Source organism: Schistocerca serialis, chromosome 6 (assembly GCF_023864345.2).
Source record: "Schistocerca serialis cubense isolate TAMUIC-IGC-003099 chromosome 6, iqSchSeri2.2, whole genome shotgun sequence".
In the NCBI taxonomy this organism is placed as follows: Eukaryota; Metazoa; Arthropoda; class Insecta; order Orthoptera; family Acrididae; genus Schistocerca; species Schistocerca serialis.
Window position 1 is genome coordinate 540794294 of NC_064643.1, and position 21022 is coordinate 540815315.

The window sequence follows — 21022 nt, forward strand, 5'->3', positions numbered from 1 at the left end:
GCACGAAGAGTCTCTACATTTGGTACCGGGGTTGCATAGGCAAAATCTTTCAAATGCCCCCATAAATGAAAGTCAAGAGCGTTGAGGTCAGGAGAGCGTGGAGGCCATGGAATTGGTCCGCCTCTACCAATCCATCGGTCACCGAATCTGTTGTTGAGAAGCGTACAAACACTTTGACTGAAATGTGCAGGAGCTCCATCGTGCATGAACCACGTGTTGTGTTGTACTTGTAAAGGCACATGTTCTAGCAGCACAGGTAGAGTATCCCGTACAAAATCATGATAGCGTGCTCCATTGAGCATAGGTGGAAGAACATGGGGCCCAATCAAGACATCACCAACAATGCCTGCCCAAACGTTCACAGAAAATCTGTGTTGATGACGTGATTGCACAATTGCGTGCGGATTCTAGTCAGCCCACACATGTTGATTGTGAAAATTTACAATTTGATCACGTTGGAATGAAGCCTCATCCGTAAAGAGAACATTTGCACTGAAATGAGGATTGACACATTGTTGGATGAACCATTCGCAGAAGTGTACCTGTGGAGGCCAATCAGCTGCTGATAGTGCCTGCACACGCTGTACATGGTACGGAAACAACTGGTTCTCGCGTAGCACTCTCCATACAGTGACGTGGTCAACATTACCTTGTACAGCAGCAACTTCTCTGACGCTGACATTAGGGTTATCGTCAACTGCACGAAGAATTGCCTCGTCCATTGCAGGTGTCCTCGTCGTTCTAGGTCTTCCCCAGTCATGAGTCATAGGCTGGAATGTTCCGTGCTCCCTAAGACGCCGATCAATTGATTCGAATGTCTTCCTGTCGGGACACCTTCATTCTGGAAATCTGTCTCGATACAAACGTACTGCGCCACGGCTATTGCCCCGTGCTAATCCATACATCAAATGGGCATCTGCCAACTCCGTATTTGTAAACATTGCACTGACTGCAAAACCATGTTTGTGATGAACACTAACCTGTTGATGCTACGTACTGATGTGCTCGATGCTAGTACTGTAGAGCAATGAGTCGCATGTCAACACAAGCACCGAAGTTAACATTACCTTCCTTCAATTGGGCCAACTGGCGGTGAATCAAGGAAGTACAGTACATACTGACGAAACTAAAATGAGCTCTAACATGGAAATTAAGTGTTTCTGGACACATGTCCACATAACATCTTTTCTTTATTTGTGTGTGAGGAATGTTTCCTGAAAGTTTGGCTGTACCTTTTTGTAACACCCTGTATAGTTTGCTACTTATGGTATAAAGAAGGCATTGAATCGCAAACAGATATAATGAAAAGCACTGCTAAAATATTTGATATAAAAAAGACACATACATTCACAGAAGCACAACTGACACACTCATGTCCACTGTCTCCAGTTGCCAGACCAGCTGTGATTACTTCTGACATGAGCAGAAGTCTCGTGGGGTGTGTGGTGGGAGTAAGGAGGAGTCATGGTACCAAGAGGGGGAGGGATAGCAGAGTAGGGGTGATGGAAGATGCTGTGCTGCCTGTGGGAACATGCAGGGACATTGTGGGGACAGGGCAGAGCTGCTAGGTGCAGTGTTGGGAGGCTGTACTGGGAAAGGAGGGGATGAGAGAAGTAGAGAAGGGGAAAAGACAAATATGTAGTTTGGTGAGATAGAAAGAGAACAGGTAGAGGGAGGATATGGACTAGCAAAGGTTGAGTCCAGGTGGGGGGGGGGGGGGGGGGGGAGAGGGGTTCTGGCAATGACGAATGTTTTGTAGGAAGAGTTCCCACCCACGCAATTTAGAAAATCTGGTGTTGGTAGGAAGAACCCAAATGGACAGGCTGTGAAGAACCATTAAATTGAAGCATATTACATGGGCAGCATGTTCAGCAACTGGATGGTCCAGCTGTCTCTTGACCACAGTTTGGCAATGGCCATTCATGTGTACAGACAGCGTGTTAGTTATCATACACATGTAGGAAGCATCATAGTGACTGCCACTTCATTTGGAGATCACATGGCTCCTTTCCAAGGTGGCCCTGCCTTTAATATGGTAAGAGATGTCTATGATAGGACTGGAGTAGTTGATAATGGAAGAATGTATGGGACACCTCTTGGGTTTATGCCTGTTGCAGGGATATGAGCTATAAGGCAAGGGGCTAGGAGAAGAGGGCGGGGAGTAGGGACTAACAAGGATACTGTGTAAGCACAGTGGGTGGTGGAATACCACAGTAGGAGGGTTGGGAAGGATATTCTTCATTTCAGGGCTCAGTGAGGAGCAATTAAAACTCTGACAGAGAATGGGATTCATTTGCTCCAGACTTGGGTGGCACCAAGCTGCAAGAGCAGTTTTCCTTTATGGCTACTTAGTGGGTATGTGATAGGCGGTAGGTGACTGGAGAATAAAGGCATGGGATATCTGTTTCTGGACAAGACTGGGAGGGTAATTCTGATTCTGTGAAGGCCTCAGTGAAAATATGAATACATTTGGAGAGGTACTGCTTGTCACTACAGAGATGACAACCACTGGTGGCTAGGCTGTATGGAAGGATCAGTTTGACATCAGTTGGGCATTAGGAAATGTAGTGTTCAATAGCTGCAAGACCATAGACATCTGGAATGTTAGTGTAGAAGAAGTTGGCATCAACAGTGGTGAGCAGTGTGCTAGGTAGTGAAGGAACAAGAATTGTGGAGAGTCACTGGAGGAAATGATTGGTGTCTTTTGCATAGGAGGGTAGGTTACGGGTAATAGGCTGGAGATGTTGGTCCACAAGATTAGAGATTTCCTGTATGGGGCACACTAACTAGTCACAATGGGGAATCCAGGGAGGTTGGGTTTATGGATTTTATGAAGCACATAGAAGGTAGGAATGCAGGGAGTGGCGGGGGGTGGGGGGGGGGGGGGGGGGCGTGAGGAAGGAGATGAACTCAGAGGAGAGGTTCTGGGATGGACCTAAGGATTTGAGGAGGGACTAGAGATCCTGCTAGATTTCTGGAACGTGGATACTGGTTTTGCATTAAATCTCATCGGTAGAGTTGGTGGTGAAGAGGTGTTTCCAATGTAGGGAACGGGAGAAGGAGAGAAAATGTAGGGACCGGTAGAGGGAGATAAGTTCTTTAACAATCCCAGCATGCAGGAAAATGCAATAATGTAAATTCAACAGACAAGATGAACTACACCATTACTAAGCTTGAAAATCGCTTTGGTAAGATGACAAAATTGGATATCCAGCAGTGGAAAAAAAGAAAACATGACGACCTGATTGATATTATGAAACATATTTAGCTTCAAAATGGAAACAAAAAAGAGCACGTATGAAAATATGATTCTCCAATTCTTAATGAAGATCTGGAGTTATCTGGGATGCTTCTGAAGATCATAGCTATGTACAGCAACATTATTTTGAAATATGAAAAAGTAACAAAGTTTACTGTTCCTGCAGACAGCTTTGATTGTGGGATTGCCACTCAAATAGGTGACATAATGGCTGGAAAAGCAGCAGCATTTATTGTGCCTGGTGGTCCCTTGTCTGAAATAAGGAAACTTGTCCACTTGCCTGAAGTCAGTAATTTAACTCACAATGATTTTATTGTGTTGCTTGGAGGTGCAAATGAGATATTTAAAAATGCAACTTCAAAAGCCACTGATGGTTTAAAAAATTGTCTAAGACACTTAACTCATACAAAATGTCTTATTAAGGACCATTCTACATTGATATGCTGTACCTCCACAGTTTTTTGTAAACAAAGAGGTAAATGTTGCAAGTGTATTGTTCTCAAAGATATACATCCAATATAAAAAAAGTAGGAGTTACTGGTCTCAGTGGTATAGGTTGTAGATTCCACACTACACATGGTCTACACTTAAACGTGCTGTGAAAGCAGCTTGACATGGAAAAAATAAGCAAATATTTTATCTAGAACTCTGAGACATAGAGGAGGTAGTGCCACAGACATGGTACATGAACTGGAGTGGCAATCATTAAAACAAAGGCGTTTTTCATTGTGATGGGATCTTCTCATAAAATTTCAATCACAAGTTTTCTCATCCGATTGCAAAAACATTCTGTTCGCACCTACCTACATAGGGAGAAATGATCATCATGATGCTATCAAGTTCTTCAATCAGTCACAGACAAAGTTCTAGATGCAGAGATTTTGCTAAATACAGAACCCCAAGTTATTTGTCTTCTGTGCATTAGACAGCATTGGCTAAAGATTGAACAGACTGTCTGTTTTCCTATACCAGGCTAGATACTAGTAAATTATTTCTGTAGAAACAGTAATAAAAATGGAGGTACTGTAATATTCTTTAAACAGGGGTAAATATATACATCTATTAATAAGTTTCCACCTCTCAAAGCAGAAAGGGGCTTCAAGCGGAAATTCATTGAAGTTAGTGATGCAAGTAGGGTTCCAGTACGTATTTATTGCTCCCCTAATGGAAATTTTGACTTATTCCTCATGAGAACAAGAGTGTTATTGATGCCCAACATACTGAAAACCTTTTAAGGTGCTACTATGCAGATGTCACAATCAATCAAATAGTCAGTGACAAAAAAGATAGTACAATAAAACAGAAAAATAAAGTACACTATGATCCTCTTCAGTCTATTTACAAAACAACTCCATATGAAATCAAACACTGGGAACTCCAGGTAGGAATATCAACAGTGTACAACAAGATGGATTGCTCCTTGCCCATAAAGATAACATGCTAAGTTGCAGAAAGGCACAATTAAAAGACACTTACATATAAGCTTTCAGCCTCAGACTTTGTTGGAAAAAGAGAAACACACGCCATTTATTCACACAAGCAAACACACCTCATGCACACATGACCACTAACTTCAGCAGCTCAGGCCAGAATGAAATCAGCCATATTGAGTCAACTTTTAAGAAAATGTCACCTGGAATTGATGGTATTCCAGATTACATTCTAAAGCAACATATTACAAACATTTTAGTGGCTGAAACTTCCTGGCAGATTAAAACTGTGTGCCAGACCGAGACTCGAACTCGGGACCTTTGCCTTTCGCGGGCAACTGCTCTACCAACTGAGCTACCCAAGCACGACTCACGCCCCATCATCACAGCTTTACTTCTGCCAGTACCTCGTCTCCTACCTTCCAAACTTTACAGTAGCACTCCTGTGAACCTTGCAGAACTAGCACTCCTGAAAGAAAGGATATTGCGGAGACATGGCTTAGCCACAGCCTGGGGGATGTTTCCAGAATGAGATTTTCACTCTGCAGCAGAGTGTGCGCTGATATGAAACTTCCTGGCAGATTAAAACTATGTGCCGGACCGAGACTCGAACTCAGGACCTTTGCCTTTCACGGGCAAGTGCTCTACCAACTGAGCTACCCAGCTCAGTTGGTAGAGCACTTGCCCGCGAAAGGCAAAGGTCCCGAGTTCGAGTCTCGGTCCGGCACACAGTTTTAATCTGCCAGGAAGTTTCATATCAGCGCACACTCCACTGCAGAGTGAAAATCTCATTCTGGATTTTGGTGGCTATTGCAGATATAGTAAGTTCATCTCTCATGATAGACACATTTCTGAACCATTTAAAAATTGCTAAAGTCATTCCTTTTTGTGAGAAAGGAGATAAATCACATATAGAAAACTATAGACCAATGGTCTTATTGTCAGGCTTTAATAAAACCACAGAAAAGTAATGTATAATAGGTTAGTGAAATTTCAAGACAAAAACAAAATTCTCATTGATACTCAGCATTGATTCAGGAAAAAATAAACTGACAACTAGTGCCCTATATGATTTTATGCAAAACACCTAAAAACAGTGAAACAAAACAAAAAGTCCCTGGCATTTTTTGATATTCTTAACAACAGTATACTGTTGGAGAAACTCCAAGCGTATCACATTAAAGTTATGCACTAAAGGTTTAAAACTTGTTAAAACACGTTTTCACACTGTCTGACGTACTTACTTCACACAATTCCACAGCATCGTACTGTAGGGAATTATTCTACTCCTCCTCCTCCTCCTCAGCTCTACAGCCCTTGCCTGCATCACAATATCATAAGGAATTATATCCTGGGGTAATATACCACCTATTTTAGTAATTTTCTTATCTCAGAAAGGAACAGTACAGGTTGTGCAGCAAGTTCAACACACAGATTCTTGCAAATCGCTATTTCAAAAGTCATCAATCCTCCCACTTCCCTGTGTGTATGTATTAGAAATTAGTAAATATGTTAAAAAGAATTCAAAAGTCATAAATAAAACTTTAATATTCATAATCATGATACAAGGCAAAAGGAAAAGCTTAATGTCCAGTCAAAAAATAGTAGTATACAATTTACAAAAGTATTCCACATCAGGGAAAAATTATATCATCATTCTCATTTATTGTAAAACCCTAAGAACATTTTTATTAGATCATTGCTTCTATTCTGAATCAGAATTTTTTAGACCATGATAAATGCAAGAGATTTATAACAAGACAGTGCAGTTACTGCAAACTCTTTATGGATAAAACAAGAAATTCATTTATTTACTGAAATAAAGGGTGGATGAATAAATAAATTACAATCAATCAACATGTGTTATGCTTAAATGCTGTATATCCTTTATAAACTTCTGATGGAACAACAGGTACATACATTCATGTCTGTACCACAGACATATGTATTCTGAAAGACTGAGTGTCCATCTATGAAAATGATGTCCACAAATTGTCAAGAAGTGGCTAGGACATATGGCATCTAAACAAAGTGAAACGTATCGGCACATGGTGTTGAACAGGTTCAAGTCCTTTCTAGAGATAAAACTGCCTGCCACCCTGTAATACCAAGAAGCCCCTAGTTGTTTTCAGTCTTCTGAAATTTAGAAGGAAAAGTGCTCCAAATTTCTTTTATAAGAGTATCTTACATTAATATTGAAAATATTCATAAATTGTTACTAATGACTTCAAGCAGGGAGGTGACCTTGACTGCTCAGTGGATTGACCTGTTCATGTCATTAAGAACAATTTACCCAACATACTCAGTGTCTATTGGTGGAAGGACATATGGTGTTAAGGGTACTGAAGCACATGAAATGTGCTCATGCTATTAAATTCTTCATTTGTTCAATTTCCATGAGGGCACTGTGAGTTATCCAGTGCATACAACCAGCAATTAAACATGTTCAGACCAGGCAGGACACCTTTCTCTGCATACATTATTTATAAAATGAGCTGATACTCTAGAGGGTACCAGGCTATATGGATATTCGAGGAATGAAGTGGCTAATGCAAGGAATGTAGTGGCTAATGCATTAGCTAAGGACACTGTATCTTAAGAAGTACAGGCAGAATATTGCCAAGGAACAACTGAATTACTTTTCAATTTGTTGTGACCAACCAACACTTCAATTGTGGATGTCTTTATACTTTTCTTTATATATATTTACATGTTTTGTGCCAAGTGTCCTACTCTGTGACTATCTAAATTCAATTGAGATGTTAATAGCTGCATTGTCTGGTGTCCTACCTTCAGAAGACAACAAAATAGTATAAATACATCTTTTGGACCATGTTGAAGGTCTTTCACAGGATGAAAATATCCATAAACATGTAACCTATTTGTTTAGTCATGATAGACACAATAAAAAGAAATTGTGCCTATCACGACTCAGCATCTCCGCTATATGATGAGTATCAACTTTCCTTCTCTGGTATTGTTAAATTCCATCCTAGATTTTCCATTGTTTGATTTTAACCTATTTGTTTTGTATGTTTGGTTCATCTTGTAGACTTCACTTTTCATCAACCTGAATTCACAGTTCGTTAGGTATGATAGTTAATTAATTAATCCCATGTTCTTTGGAACATAATTGCAACTTCTTGCTATGATATGGAATGAACACACACACACACACACACACACACACACACACACACACAGATGCTGTAACTTACCAAACAAAAGTGTTGGTATGTTGATAGAGACAATAAAAAACACACACACAAATTTCAAGCTTTTGCATACCAAGGTTTCTTCATCAGGAAAGAGGAAAGGAGAGTGAAAGACGAAAGGATGTGGGTTTTAAGGGAGAGGGTAAGGAGTCATTCCAATCACAGGAGTGGAAAGACTTACCTTAGGGGGAAAAAGGACAGGTATACACTCACACGCGCGCGCGCGCGTGCACACACACACATACACACACACACACACACACACACACACACACACACACACACACACACACACACACACATATCCATCCGCACATATACAGACACAGGCAAACATATATATATGAATGGTACTGTTGTTTTCAAACTGAATATAAGCCCATTTTTAGACATTTTCATCTTCAAAATTTGATATTATCCATACTGCAAAAGTTCCAGAACATAGACATTTAAGAAGATCTGTAACAGGTGATTTCCAGTTCAGGTTTTTATCTACATGAATCTGTAAGAATTTAGAATATTCTCTTTCACTTGTCGATTTACCCTCATACATTATGAGGCTGCAGAGAGCTTCAGGTAGAGCATTAGGGAACAATTGACAAGAATGGGGGAAAGAAATACAGTAGAAGAAGAATGGGTAGCTTTGAGAGACGAAATAGCGAAGGTAGCAGAGGATCAAGTAGGTAAAAAGACGAGGGCTAGTAGAAATCCTTGGGTAACAGAAGAGATATTGTATTTAATTGATGAAAGGTGAAAATATAAAAATGCAGTAAATGAAGCAGGCAAAGAGGAACACAAACGTCTCAAAAATGAGATCAACAGGAAGTGCAAAATGGTTAAGCAGGGATGGCTAGAGGACAAATGTAAGGATGTAGAGGCGCATATCCCTAGGGGTAAGATAGATACTGCCTACAGGAAAATTAAAGAGACCTTTGGAGAAAAGAGAACTACTTGCATGAATATCAAGAGCTCAGATGGAAACCCAGTTCTAAGCAAAGAAGGAAAAGCAGAAAGGTGGAAGGAGTATGTAGAGGGTCTATACAAGGGTGATGTGCTTCAGGACAGTATTATAGAAATGGAAGAGAATGTAGATGAAGATGAAATAGGAAATACGATACTGCGTGAAGAGTTTGACAGAGCACTGAAAGACCTAAGTCGAAACAAGGCTCCGGGAGTAGACAACATTCCATTAGAACTACTGACAGCCTAGGGAGAGCCCGGCCTAACAAAACTCTACCATCTGGTGAGCAAGATGTATGAGTCAGGCAAAATGCCCTCAGACTTCAAGAAGAGTATAATAATTCCAATCCCAAAGAAAGCAGGTGTTGACAGACGTGAAAATTACTGAACTATCAGTTTAATAAGCCAAGGTTGCAAAATACTAACATGAATTCTTTACAGACGAATGGAAAAACTGGTAGAAGCCGACCTCGGGAAAGATCACTTTGGATTCTTTAGAAATGTAGGAACACGTGAGGTAATACTGACCCTACGACGTATCTTAGAAAATAGATTAAGGAAAGGCAAACCTACGTTTCTAGCATTTGTAGACTTCGAGAAAGCTTTCGACAATGTTGAAGGGAGTGAGATAGGGTTGTAGCCTATCCCCGATGTTATTCAATCTGTATATTGAGCAAGCAGTAAAGGACACAAAAGAAAAATTTGGAGTAGGTATTAAAATCCATGGAGAAGAAATAAAAACTTTGAGGTTTGCCGATGACATTGTAATTCTGTCAGAGACAGCAAAGGACCTAGAAGTGCAGCTGAATGGAATGGAGAGTGTCTTGAAAGGAGGATATAAGATGAACATCATCAACAAAAGCAAAACGAGGATAATGGAATGTAGTCGAATTAAATCGGGTGATGCTGCGGGAATTAGATTAGGAAATGAGACGCTTAAAGTAGTAAATGAGTTTTACCATTTGGGGAGCAAAATAACTGATGATGGTCGAAGTAGAGAGGATATAAAATGTAGACTGGCGATGTCAAAGAAAGCATTTCTGAAGAAGAGAAATTTGTTAACATCGAGTATAGATTTAAGTGTCAGGAAGTTGTTTCTGAAAGTATTTGTATGGAGTGTAGCTATGAATGGAAGTGAAACATGGACGATAAATAGTTTAGACAAGAAGAGAATAGAAGCTTTCGAAATGTGGTGCTACAGAAGAATGCTGAAGATTAGATGGGTAGATCACATAACTAATGAGGAGGTAATGAATAGAATTGGGGAGGAGTGGAGTTTGTTGCACAACTTGACTAGAAGAAGGGATCGGTTGGTAGTACGTATTCTGAGGCATCAAGTGATCACCAATTTAGTATTGGAGGGCAGTGTGGAGGGTAAAAATAGTAGAGGGAGACCAAGAGATGAATACACTAAACAGATTCAGAAGGATGTAGGTTGCAGTAGGTACTGGGAGATGAAGAAGCTTGCACAGGATAGGGTAGCATGGAGAGCTGCATCAAACCAGTCTCTGGACTGAAGACCACAACAACAACACATTATTTCTGATTATGTGTGTGCAGTACTGAATTACATGTATTGTGTATTATCTAAAATCATTGACAGTCCATTTGCAGAGAATGAATATCAGATGAATGTCTGGATGTTTTGGTAGTACATAATATGGTTGCCACTATCTAAGAAAAATCAGCTTTAACTCACACATCATGTTACATGTTACAGATTGTATATCCAAATACTCTTTCACTCTTGAGTAACAATTCCAGTATTTTGGTCAAAGAAATGTCTCCCAACAATTACAATTGTGTAATCTTGTTTTACAATAAGTTCACATAAACAGTCTCTGGAAGAAGGACTGATAAAACAATGAACCCATTTAAATGAGCATTGGTCAAGCCACACAAAACTGAACAAAAAGTAGACATTTAAAAAAGGCCAATAATTTTTTGCCTGCCAATATGGGTATCACACTGTTAGAAGAAGTATGAGTGGATCCAAAACTGCAGTGTTACTAAAATTAATATTTGTAATAGAAAAATTTGATGGAATATAAATAATCTAGGAGTAAAGGAGACCACTCATTGAAGAGCTGAATCATTGTCACCAACAGGCACATACAACAGAGAAGAACTTGCTAGCTTTCAGAATAAAACTTTTGTTCAGCTGAAGCACATGCACATACCCTGTGCCTGTACAGTGTGCCAGCTGGGCACATCAATATTTATCAGTTAATTATTGATAAGATGCTGTTTAGCTGCACCAGCTGTTGATGGAAGGAAGAAAAATCTGCTTATTCAAAGTTCACTATTGTTTTTTATTTTGAAAACAAAAATGTGTATAAATTTGTGGCATTGTTTATTTTATTTTATTATCTGTCTACTATACAGCACAAAGGCTATTTGATTGACATATTTAAGATATACAGCTGTTGCATATAACTACTAATATTATAACTTATTTTACTTTATTTTTGTTTTACAGGTGTTTGATCGTGAAGGTGATGATGGAAAATTTGTGTCAGTAACGGTGAAAGCCACTGACCAAGGAGAACCTTCCTTGGAAGGTGTATGCTCATTTACTGTGGAGATTACTGATGTTAATGACAATCCTCCCCTTTTTGACAGACAGGTATTTTTCCATATTTATAGCGTATGGCACAATGTAATGTTTGCTTTATTTTCATAGCTCAGGATTCTGTAGTAAATTGAAGTTATTGGAAAATGTACAGTAGCTTTTGTTTTAATTGCAGAAATACATAGAGAATGTGAAACAAGATGCAAGCATTGGAACTAACATACTGAGAGTGTCAGCATCAGATGAGGATGCTGATAATAATGGTGCCATTGTATACACATTAAGTGCACCATACAATCCAGATGATCTGGAATATTTTGAGATTCAACAAGAATCAGGATGGATAGTTCTGAGGAAGCCGTTAGATGTAAGTAATAACATGTAATTAACTAATAGCAAAAGAAATGGTTATACTTATTGTTTCAAAGTGCAGTTTTACTTTTTCAGAATGTAGTAGACATGCATGTTTCTAACTGATATCACAAACTTGCTTTTGCTACAGTTTGTATTTTCCTTGTGATTAATCACTACTACCAGGGTTTAGTCTGCATAATATGGTATTGTAACAAGAGACATTGTAATCCTTAGAGGCTAATCCTTAGAGACCTTACAAGAAGAGTTGCCAACATTACAAGAAAAGTATTCATCACAATGCCAGACTGAACCCTGGTTCTTTTGGGTATAAGTGAAGGCTTCGGAGTGTACTGCCACTTCATTACAAGGTGATAGACAGTCTGTCTAGAGATGTCTGTGAAGTAATAATATGCATTCTTGTTTGAATATGACTCTAGTGTGACGCTGCAATTGTTTTCAAACTTAGCTTTTTGACTTATATTTATTCTTTTAGTCACACATTACTTTATGTTGCCATCAGCAGTCAGTAATCACTGTACATTAAAATGATGGATAAGTTTCCTTTCTACGGCACTTACCTTCAGTGATTTTATTGTATGTACTGTAATTCACTGTTGTTCACTACTTTCAGTTTACATGTATGTATGTACACACAGTATTTATCCAAGAGCACTTTATAAGTTTTTAAGTAAACCAGTTTTCTGAAATAACTGCAAGTATTTTAAATCTGAATATGCCTTTATGTATATAATCCACTTCCAAGAAGAATTTTAATCCACCAAGAATTTTTCATTTTTGTACATTTCTTAGAAATAGAAGCAAACTGTATTTTGCAATAAATATTGCGAGGCACTTGAGAAGACATTTTTGTAATTTTTAACTGAGCTGTACCACTATATTTATGACTGAACTCACTAATTTTGTTAACTGCTTTTCAGAGAGCTCTAGAGATTTTTGAAGGGTGATGCTCCGATTTTGCTGAGTTAGTATGTTTTTGTATTGATAATTCTTTTTTGCCTCTTCAGGAGGCTATATGTGATAGTATATATAGTTTGTGATATTTTGGTCAACTGAGGGCATCAGAGGTAAATTTTTATTTTTGTGCCCTCCAAAGGGAAGCCTCTGATGTTGCTCAGTTGATGTGACATTTGTGACATTTTTCCTTCTGTGTATGGGGCAGCGTACAGTAATAAGAGGCATCTGCAATTTTTGGATGCAGTGTTAGATATCATCACCATTTTTGGCCCAATCCTTTCCCCAATACCCTCTCTAAATGCATCTTCTTCCGCATGTAAATTGCTTGCTTTAATGATATTGTTTATAATTTCATACTCTTGTTTTGTTTCGTTAATTGCACCATTTCTGTTCTTCGGAATTGAACCACCACAAGGGATGTTTTCCAGTAAGTAGGTGACTCCATTTCCATATGTGCATACATAAACAATGAATGGAAACATTGGAGTGTTCAGTATGTTCCTTAAAATAAGTAGTATAGTTGAAATAATATTAAGTTTCTAAAATCATTAATAACAGGCTCGGTCTTGGGCAAAGTGTGGAGGGAATGTTCAGATAAAAATGACTCATCATTTTAAAAAGCTGTGTTATACATAATGCTAAGAATGTCATTATGAAAGCTGCAAAAATCTCTCATGTTACATTTTCACAGTACACAATATGTATAATTGACACAGATCTTTATTTCTCTGCTCTTCTTGCTGACATGCCGCAAGCTTCCCCTATAAATGTCTTGTATGAAGAATATGTTTAGGTACCACAGTTATTTAGTTTTTTTGTAATGAGAAGCATCATATGTAAATTGACTCTTATTGACCTGTCTTAAGAGTATTTAAAGGTGAAGCAATCATATAACTTTATTCACATATGAAAAGATGTTTTTAATTTACTGTAGAGAAATCAGCAGATCTATTTATTTAAACAAGACAGGAGAAAAAATTCGCCTTGAATAAAGGATAGGTACTAAGAGATATGCTATGGAAATCATGCATCTTAGAAAATATGCTGAATAATTAAATAATACTCAGGAAGATAATACTCACTGATTAAAGACCACTAAGTTACCCCATGAACAAACTCATGTGTTCAAAACCAACAGAATTCAGCACATCAACTCAGGCAAATTTTGTGTCACATGCTTCTCCTACAAAACTCTTGTATGAAGAATATGTTTAGGTGCCGTAGCTATTCAGTGGTTTGTAAAGAGAAGCATCATATGTAACTATTTTTTGCTAAATTACAACTTATTTATTTCACTGAATCTATTACATGGTTTCCATTTGATGAAATTTAGGAATGGAGTTTTGCATCTGTTATACAAAAACTTCTTTCCAGTTCCACTCTAGATAAGCCTCTGACCGGGCCTGCATATTGCTACTTTGTTGGCAAAAAATCAGAAAGTTTCCTAAACATAGCTGCAATAAAAAAATGTGATTCACTTTTTGCTAATTGCAACAATGCTTATTTTCAATTCGATAGTTCTATTTGAAGCCCAAAGAATTAAATAATTCATAATCTGTGAGACATTTAAAAATGAGGAAGTAGGTATCTTTTTTTATTAATTGCTTATGTTATTTTATCTTTGGTTAACTCAAAGAGATTAAGTGGAGTTTCTTTCTTTTTTAAAGTTTCTTTTTTAAATTGGTTTGTTTAATTTTTTGAACTGAATGTTGTGCTTGTAATCTCCCCACTTACCTGACAGCACATCTTTTCATGCCACTGTAGCGAGAAAAATATCTCCTGCGTGTCCGTGCCTTGGACAGGGGAAGTACTCCCTTATATGCAGATGTGGACGTTGCATTAGACGTCGTAGACAGGAACAATAAGCCTCCTCTATGGGACCTGAGTGTATACGGCCCCATTCACATCAAAGAAAATGTCACAGTTGGTACAGTAGTGACAACAGTGAGAGCAAGGTTTGTATGCTGCAGGAAGCTATAGAATGTAAGAAACATTATTCAAAAGTGAAGGTCTATCATCTTCATAGCAGCTGCATCTATAGCAGTTTGAAAATTTTTTTTGAATTTTTACATAATCTCTGTACATTTCACAGTGCCACAGGATCAGTTCAGTTGCTATGGAGATCATCCTGGTGGAGACAGCAGCTCGTGCGTGCTTCCTTCCCCCTCTTCAACCTATCCTTCATAGTGTGTAAGAACTAATATGACTAACAGCGTGATTTTTTGTTTTTCCATTGACAATTTTTTAATATAGCGAGAGACGTACAAGTTGGAAGCCATGGCTCAAGATAAAGGATACCCTCCCTTGTCCCGAACCGTCGAAGTTCAAATAGACGTTGTGGACCGTGCAAACAATCCTCCAGTCTGGGACCATGTTGTGTATGGACCCATCTACATTAAAGAAAACATGCCAGTTGGGGCAAAAGTTGTGTCTGTTAAAGCCAGGTCTGTCACTCGACTCAATGTTGGTTGCTCCGTGGGGCACGCCTCACCCTTGCACGGCACTGGGAGTTGTATTTTGCACGCTGACTCCCTACACGTAATGCACGTCCAGAGTTTTCTTGGTGTGTGTGACTGTCCATCTGTACCTCTACTAACCTGTACTTCTTGTGATGTGTCAAAGAATTTATATTAGCTCTATAAGTTCTTTCAACATTTTCAATGAAATGAGGACTTCATATAAAGATTGAAGATGGCAGCATTTTAAATCAGATCAGTTTATCAATATTAGTAGTTGTGATTTTAGAGAAGGGGGACAATTATTTTTTTGAAAACTGCAGGATAGTATTTCATCAAAACATTCTAAAACAGTTTCTGAGGCAGGCCAACAGTTAACAGATTAGATAAATCTTTATCTGAATTTGTAAAATACAACAACAAAACTTAAGAGTAACTTATAATTGTGGGAATATTAGAACATTAGTTTAAATTTTTCTGTTTTAATCAGTCAGGTCTATGTATTTTTGTGAAGGCATGAAATATCCTGATAGAAAAGATTTAGGCACAAAAAAATATTTGATCTTTTTTAAATCTGGGGGTCACTTTCAATAAAATTAAAACCGAGCTAGATTTTACTTTAATAATTTTCTTTACAACAAAATGCCCATTTTCTTTATTTTCTACAATCTGTGTCATCTAGAACTGATATGTCAAACATAGAGTACAGGTAGTTAAAAAAATCTTTGTTTGTGTAGTTTTGGATTTCATCTACTGTAATAGAAGTAATTTTGTGAATTATTTTATTGCTGTCAAATAGGCATTGTCTGTACAATTATCAGCATACATCAATTCAAAGGCTGTGTTAATTATCATGTAAAAAGAAATGTGTTTAATGTAGGTTGCTTTATTTAAAAGCATGCGCAACAATTTGTGTAACGAAAGCTTTGTTATGAGAATGTATAGGTGCAGGACTATTATGAATCAATACATATTACTGCTTCAATACATTTACAGACTATGCAGAGAACTAACACTACACATTCAATAGATTTTTGTGATTTCAACCAATTTTTGTGCAGAGGTTGACTGATTTTTTTTCTGGCATGATTTTTGTTAGTAGACATTGTAGAAGTTTTTATAAGATTTGTGGATGGGTACAAAGCAGTTGAAATACGGTTCAAAAATATTTTTTTCTCATTTTGTTTCAGTCTGCATGTGCGCATTTGCTCATATACAAAGTTTTAAGGCTGCAGAGTTAGTTACTTTTTTATTTTTGCCTGTGCTACTTGTAAGTCAAGAAGCAATTTCCCATACTTGACAGTATATGAGCAGCTCTTAATTTGCATGGATAATGGAGCATTTTTTAATTGAGAATAAGACAATTTTGGTTTTTGATGTTAGAATTTAGAATATTTTTAAAAAGAAAATAATGTTTTTGAATATATTATAAACTACAAATCAATAATTTTTTTCAATTTTTACATCATATCAATAGAACATCATCATTTCCAAACGTTACACAATATCTTACACAAAATACAATCAGTCAGAGAATTTTACAGATATGTAAGCTTTTGTAAAATTAAAGGTCTTGAGATTATAAATTGATCATAAATCAATAAAATTATGAGATACTGTATATTGCTCCAATCTGAAATACAGTTGGTAAATAATTTTATATTTTTCCAGTTCTGGTATAGAAGGAAATCCAACTGTTTTCTATCGCCTCATGCCAGGATCTACAGCACAAACCAACAAATACCATACTTTCTATTTACAACAAAGAGCTGACAATGGATTTACTTGGGCAGACATCAAAGTGAATCACCCATTAGATTATGAAAGTATTAAGGAATATAATCTCACAATACGTGTAGAGGTAAACATCTAAACTTTCTTATAGAAAAAAAATCTAGCATTATTTTACTCTGTGTTTAAGATTATGCCTTTGAAATTGTTGTTCATGTGCCTAAACTGCTGTGATACGGCAGATGAAACATAAATGAAACTTGAAAAAATTAAAAATTCAGAAATACAATCTACAAATTTTTAATTTAGTAATCCACACAAATAAGAGTTTTAGGATGTGCTGAAGGATGCAAATGCCTTCTCCAGTAAGTTTATTTTAGTTTAGTGTATGTTAAGGCTGCCTAAGAAAGATGTTTAAGATTTAGCACTTACATTACGTTTAGAAACACAGATCAATCGAGAAAACACGAAGAAGTTGTGTGGAACTATGAAAAAAATAAGCAAAATATACAAACTGAGTAGTCCATGCGCAAGATAGGCAACATCAAGGATAGTGTGAGTTCAGGAGTGCCGTGGTCCTGTGGTTAGCGTGAGTAGCTGCAGAGTGAGAGGTCCTTGGTTCAAGTCTTCCCTCGAGTGAAAAGCTTACTTTCTTTATTTTCGCAAAGTTATGATCTGTCCGTTCATTCATTGACGTCTCTGTTCACTGTAATAAGTTTAGTGTCAGCGTTTTGCGACTGCACCGCAAAACCGTGCGATAAGTAGACGAAAGGGTGTGCCTCTCCAATGGGAACCAAAAACATTTGATCGCAAGGTCATAGGTCAACCGATTCCTCCACAGGAAAACACGTCTGATATATTCTATACGACACTGGTGATGTCATGTGCGTCACATGACAGGAACTTGTACACTTGGCGAATGGGTAAAAAGATTCTTCTATCTTGCACAATTTAGGTTTTCTTGTGGATGTGATAATCACTCCCAAAAAAGTAATGAAAACATAAGAGTTTGTGACATAAACTGCAAAAAATTAATGCAACAGTTTCACAGTTTTCCCTATGCTCTGTCAAAACATATGTTTTTAACGTTTTCAAATTTTTCCGGGTGTAGTCCGTCAAATCCTGCATATGTCCATGCAAATCTGAACATGTCCTTGAATTCTGGAGAGCGAAGTTGATTATGTGTGAGTGCCTGAACTTTGATAATTGTCTGAAAATAAAAAATTAAACTTTTCACTCGAGGGAAGACATGAACCAAGGACCTCTCATTCCGTAACTGCTCACGCTAACCACGGGACCACGGTGCACCTGAGTTCACACCATCCTTGATGTTGCCTATCTTGCGCATGGATTACTCAGTTTGTATATTTTGCTTATTTTTTTCATAGTTCCACACAACTTCTTCCTGTTTTCTCGATTGATCTGTGTTCAGTTTTTCAAGGTCTATCCACTGTGCTAACTTATAACTAAATCAGAGGGGGGTGCGATGGGGAGGTTCCCTTGTCAGTAAATAAGAAATGAAATTAAAAGAGGAAGATTGCTACAACAAATCTTTGGAGCGGACAGATCCACCTTCAATTTTATTCTCACTGCCTTGCTTTTCCTCCATTTTGATTCTGCGTTGTACTGGGGCATAAGTATATGAGAACTTATTTCGCTTCTTCAGTAAAGAAGCGATGAGCCCATCTTGTATAAAATTTCACTTAGTCAATAATTTTATTTGTGGTGTATGTGCTCTCAGAACTTATTATTTTGTTTAAGAATTGTCTTGGTTTGGTAATTATGCATACATGAAGGAACTGTTTTTCTTATTGTCACAGAATCCATTTGTTATGTTTATTTTTTATTCCCTAACAGCTTTTTGCCTAAAAATCTTTTCTTCAAAAATTTTATTCTCTTTGGCTTATATCACTTCTCTGTAAACTATTAGCCACATTTTCTTCCTTCTCCTGTTGTAAAAACTTTCTTTCTTGTAATTATTTTGAAATGACAATGGGTTCTTCACATTTTCCACCTGTTTCATTTATGTCAACAGGGAAAACAAAATCTTTGAAGGTAGAATCCATAAACTCTTTTCCTCTCCAGTTGTGCCAAATGTTCTAAGTTGAACATTATGGCTTGAATGTCTTCTGCAATAAACAGTACAGCTCAAAACAAATTTGTCCCCTACCTTGGTATATGTTCCATAGTTGATGCTGAAACACACACAAGTGTATGGACAGTGTATATTTCTTTCATATGTTCCATAGTTGATGTTGAAACACACATAATTGTATGGACAGTCCATATTTCTTTCAGTAGTGAAGTGTTAAGTGCAATATAGTGTTCAGGGTGTCAAAGAAAGTGGTAAAACACTGGGCATGGCTATTTCGCTGTGTCTAATGTGGAGTCCAAACTGACGAAACAGAGTGCAGAAGTGGCTAATTGCTTTTGAGCACACCAAGGTAACCCTTAAAAGGAGCTGAAAATTTATTCAGGTTGCCATATGGCTTCCTATATGTTCACTGACAGTGACAGAAATCTCGTGATGTACCTTCACTCATGACATGTGTGTTTTCAGAGATTGTGTGCCCATACAGTATACAGTCAAAGGGCTGCTTGTAAAGGTCACCTGGATCAGCCCCCTCGCGATGGGTGAGTGTTACATTTTCTCTGCGTGTTACTGTCAGTGCTGAATCACCTAATGAAACATCTCGATGAAGGAATTACTCCAACATATCATTGCCTAGCAGCAAACTTTCGCAGAACAATGGCAGGTTCTCACCACCATTCTAAATCGAGTGGCAGCAGCGCGTTCATGGCAGCTTACTTTCCCATCAACACAGCCATTGTCCTTTCTGGAACTAAACCAGGTGGCTTCTACAAGCAGGCCTGTGAACTGTATGGACATGCAATTCTGAAGTTGCTCGCATCATAAGGGAAGGTACATCACTTTGTTTACAAGGAATACGTCACAACTGGAAAGAACAGATGACAAATTATGGCTAATGGAAGATCGGGGTGTATTCCAGGTCACTGCTAAAAATACTCTCACTGCTAACAAGGAAGTAATACAAGGCATGAAAGCATGTCCAGACTTTGCCAATCATGTATCTCAGCATCAAAAATGTTACAGTATCCAGTCAAACATAAAAATAGGTGACAAGATTTCAAAGCTGAGTTCTTTGTCTGATGGTAAGGAGAAAGTCTAGGAAGAGTAAACATCTAATCTTGGTGGGAGATACTCCTGGTCAATAGGGACATGGCAGAATAAGATGCAATTGACCAAAATCTTACTAGCTTCATTTCATTGGTACTTTCTATAATGTTCTCTAGCACTATGTCTCTCTTGCATTTTGCATCACTTTCCCATGAGTTTAAGTCACTTCCCTGTGTGTGTGTGTGTGTGTGTGTGTGTGTGTGTGTGTGTGTGTGTGTGTGTGTGTGTGTGTGTGTGTGTTTGTATATAGAACACTTAATATGGAGGTTATTTGTGCTGTGCCGAAAGAGGAACCCACTCTAATTTTAACCCAATGTATATCTGCTGTCTCATGTACATAAGTTTGGAGGCAGGTGAAATGAAGAATACTTAACACTTCCCAGTATTAGTGGAATATTACACACCCTACAGATTGAAATAATTATTGATTTTTACCAAAACTGTAAGCAAAGCTTTACTTTTTATCAGAAAACCATAACACGACAAGTCATTGTCTGCGGCTAATACTCATATCTGATTTTTCGTTTCTCCCCTGAGATTTCCTTTGTCACAGTTCAGGCGTGGAAATGTCTTTGATGGCTTGGTAGTCCAATCCTAGCATGGAACTTGTGACCATAGGAATTACAAATGATGGAAGGTGGAGGATGTGGCTGGGCCTGGAGGAGTTTACATCTCTGGCATTTGTCATTCTCCAGTCTTCAATATTCCCGCTCAAAATTCTGAAGAGCACTTGAGGTAGTTGAGTGCCAGCGACTGTGATATTCTGCTATGGTCGACCAGTTAGTCGGATCGATGTTCGAGGTTTTTAGATTTTTCTTGCACTGATCCTTATAGCATTTAAGAGGGGCACCTCACGGCCTTTTTACCTATG

General features: G+C 37.9%; 1 protein-coding gene across 1 annotated transcript in view; it reads left to right on the top strand.

Annotated features, from left to right (window-relative positions):
• LOC126484489 (neural-cadherin-like) overlaps positions 1–21022 on the top strand; it is a 351697-nt gene that overhangs the window by 161311 nt on the left and 169364 nt on the right. The window contains exons 7-10 of the mRNA XM_050108024.1: positions 11344–11490; positions 11612–11803; positions 15019–15209; positions 16893–17082. Of these exons, the coding sequence (XP_049963981.1) occupies positions 11344–11490; positions 11612–11803; positions 15019–15209; positions 16893–17082 (720 nt within the window). The remainder of the gene's footprint in view (positions 1–11343; positions 11491–11611; positions 11804–15018; positions 15210–16892; positions 17083–21022) is intronic.